Below are 2,500 nucleotides of genomic sequence, written 5' to 3'. Positions count from 1 at the left end.
TGGTTAACATAAAATAAACTCTGAGAAAAATGCAGGTAGGTCATGAAAAGTATCATTGATGCGTTCATGGGTAGTACCCCAAAGTAGCTTCTCCCTGTCTCTTGTTTTGACAAACTCAGACACTTCAGCGGGGTCTCTTGAATTCACGAGGAATTTTAAACTGAATACACGTCCAATGGCACGCTCTATTGTCACTTCCGCGGTACACCTACCACAATAATCCTTTTCGTGATGGTTATTTTATGTAAAGCTTTAGTTTTGGCCGCCAGGGAGATCCCTTATGTCCCCCTTGAAAATTGGCCTGTAATGATGGAAATGGACCGTTTTTCAGGTGGATTACCTAATCTTGAAAAAATATTCCTATATATATTGTTATATTGTAAATTTAGTCACTCCATTTTTTGCGACACGTATTAGACCCTGTTCACCTCATCAGTACCCGAGCTTAGAGAAGTCAAAACCGGAGATCAGTAACATTCGTTACTCTTCAGAGAACCCGCTGCTAACAAAACTTTAGAATCGTCAGAGAACCAAATTCATTTTGTCAAACCTAAGAGGGAGGAGCTTTTTTGGAGTACCCCCCATGAAACGCATCATTGATACTTCCATAACCCACCTGCAATTTGTCTTTTTTTTTCCTTCTGTCACTTCGCTTTCTAGAATGAACCTCTCGCGTCGGTAAAAGGCACTGAAATGTTGTCAGATCTTTCAAGTGACAAAAGTAACAACAAGGGATATTCAAAATTTCACTTACTCAAATGTTGGTCACCTGTATACCCACCAGTGTCATCTCATCAATAGGTAACTAGAGAATGTGACAAAGATAATTTTTTTTAATTTGGACACTTACTCTAACAAGCGAGTTCAGAAAACAAAAGGAAAAGAAAAATCCACTCCGGTAAGTTTGTAGTTTGTAATTACATACAACAGCCGGTTGGTGGAGATGTGTTCCCTTGGTAGTTATAGGCCCCTGAGTGTTTTCGTTTTGTACACAAACGATTGAAATATCATATACAAAGTAATAGAATTTCAGTGGGAGTCTCTTTAAGTCTCATACAGTCCAAATAATTTAATTAATACACTGAACTCTGATTTAAATAAGCCGTTGAAGCTACCTGTTTCAGTCGTTGAAAACAAAAAGAGCTTTTCCAGGCTTGAATGTATGATATTCAAACCCAGGTAGATAAAACACAATCTTTCTATACAAGTCTGTCTAAACAGAGTGTCAAAGACGATGTTTTTCCTTGGTGGGCCCCATTGTTTTCGTTTTGTACACACACAACTGAAATAACATATGCAAAGTAATAGAATTTCAGTGAGGGGCTCAAATGTAATACGAGTCTCTTTAAGTCTCGCACAGTCCAAATCATTGAATTAATACACTGAACTCTGATTTTAAATAAGCCGTTGAAGCTACCTGTTTCAGTCGTTGAAAACAAAAAGAGCTTTTCCAAACTTGAATGTATGATATTCAAACCAAGGTAGATAGAACACCATCTTTCTGTACAAGTCTCTCTAAACAGAGTATCAAACACGTAGAAGTCTTGTACTTGACGAAAATCCCCTTCGAAACGATTCAGCTTTATGTGACAGTCAAAGATTGAAACATGATCTGTCGGAATATTAATAATGTCAATTAATTTAAGGCAATCTGGTTGAATTCTTTTTCAGGTAAGATATTAACAGAATCTGCACTACCATGGCAGGAGTGATGACTACAAAAGCCTTTATACTCTGTACCTTGATAAGTCAGCTGTTCTTGGTTTTGGTTTTAGCTGGGAAATCAATTGCAAAGTATGCGAGTCACTGTGAAAGTAAAGTTTCTAGTTCATGAGTTCAACTCCAACCCGGCCGGCATTGCTTGAAACTGAGCAGACCACTTAATCCTTAGTCAATGGTGCTAGCCCTAATTAGATCTTTACTTTCAGTTGTCTTCCAAACTACTCATATACAATCATGTAACTATGTTATTGCCAACACAGATCAATTTTTCTTGTTCCCATAAATATTGTATTTCGAGCACTATTTCAACCCCACTTGTCATTTTGGTTGGCAATCTAATTCTCTTTCACGGCAATAATTATTGTAACTTGAAGACTTTCTTCATCTCGTTTGATCGTTTGGGAGAGGAAATCACACTCGACCAGTTGATATTTCAGGCTTCAAACCGTTAACTAAACAAAGCTTATTTAATTTATCATTTTCTGTTATTTCAAACGTAGACACTCCAGCGACCCTCTTCAAGATTCGTGCAGTGTCCAAAACGGAAGAAAAGTCAGGGACTTGCAAAACGATTGCAGTGCAGATGGCAAGAATTTCGATTCTTGGGTTAGGCTTTATACCACCAGTAATGACTTATACACCAAGTTCACACCTTGCAGTGGGAGTATTCTGAACGAGGAAAGGGTTAAAATGGTGATCAAGTTCTGTTACTGCTACAACTTTTGTGGAGCGGGCCAGACTCGCAATGGGTGTGAAGTAGAAGGACTTGAAGGAAGAC

At 38.2% G+C, this 2,500-nt stretch overlaps 1 protein-coding gene across 1 annotated transcript in view; it reads left to right on the top strand.

The window, feature by feature from the left end:
* Nucleotides 1–1,600: 1,600 nt before the first annotated feature.
* Nucleotides 1,601–2,500, top strand: part of LOC145484106 (uncharacterized) — a 2,857-nt gene continuing 1,957 nt past the window's right edge. The window contains exons 1-2 of the mRNA XM_081462730.1: nucleotides 1,601–1,794; nucleotides 2,223–2,500. The exon at nucleotides 2,223–2,500 is cut by the window's right edge and continues 40 nt beyond it. Of these exons, the coding sequence (XP_081318856.1) occupies nucleotides 1,700–1,794; nucleotides 2,223–2,500 (373 nt within the window). The 5' untranslated portion in view covers nucleotides 1,601–1,699. The remainder of the gene's footprint in view (nucleotides 1,795–2,222) is intronic.

Source organism: Orbicella franksi, chromosome 1 (assembly GCF_964199315.1).
Source record: "Orbicella franksi chromosome 1, jaOrbFran1.1, whole genome shotgun sequence".
NCBI classification, from domain to species: domain Eukaryota; kingdom Metazoa; phylum Cnidaria; class Anthozoa; order Scleractinia; family Merulinidae; genus Orbicella; species Orbicella franksi.
This window is presented reverse-complemented; position numbering and strand designations above follow the sequence as displayed.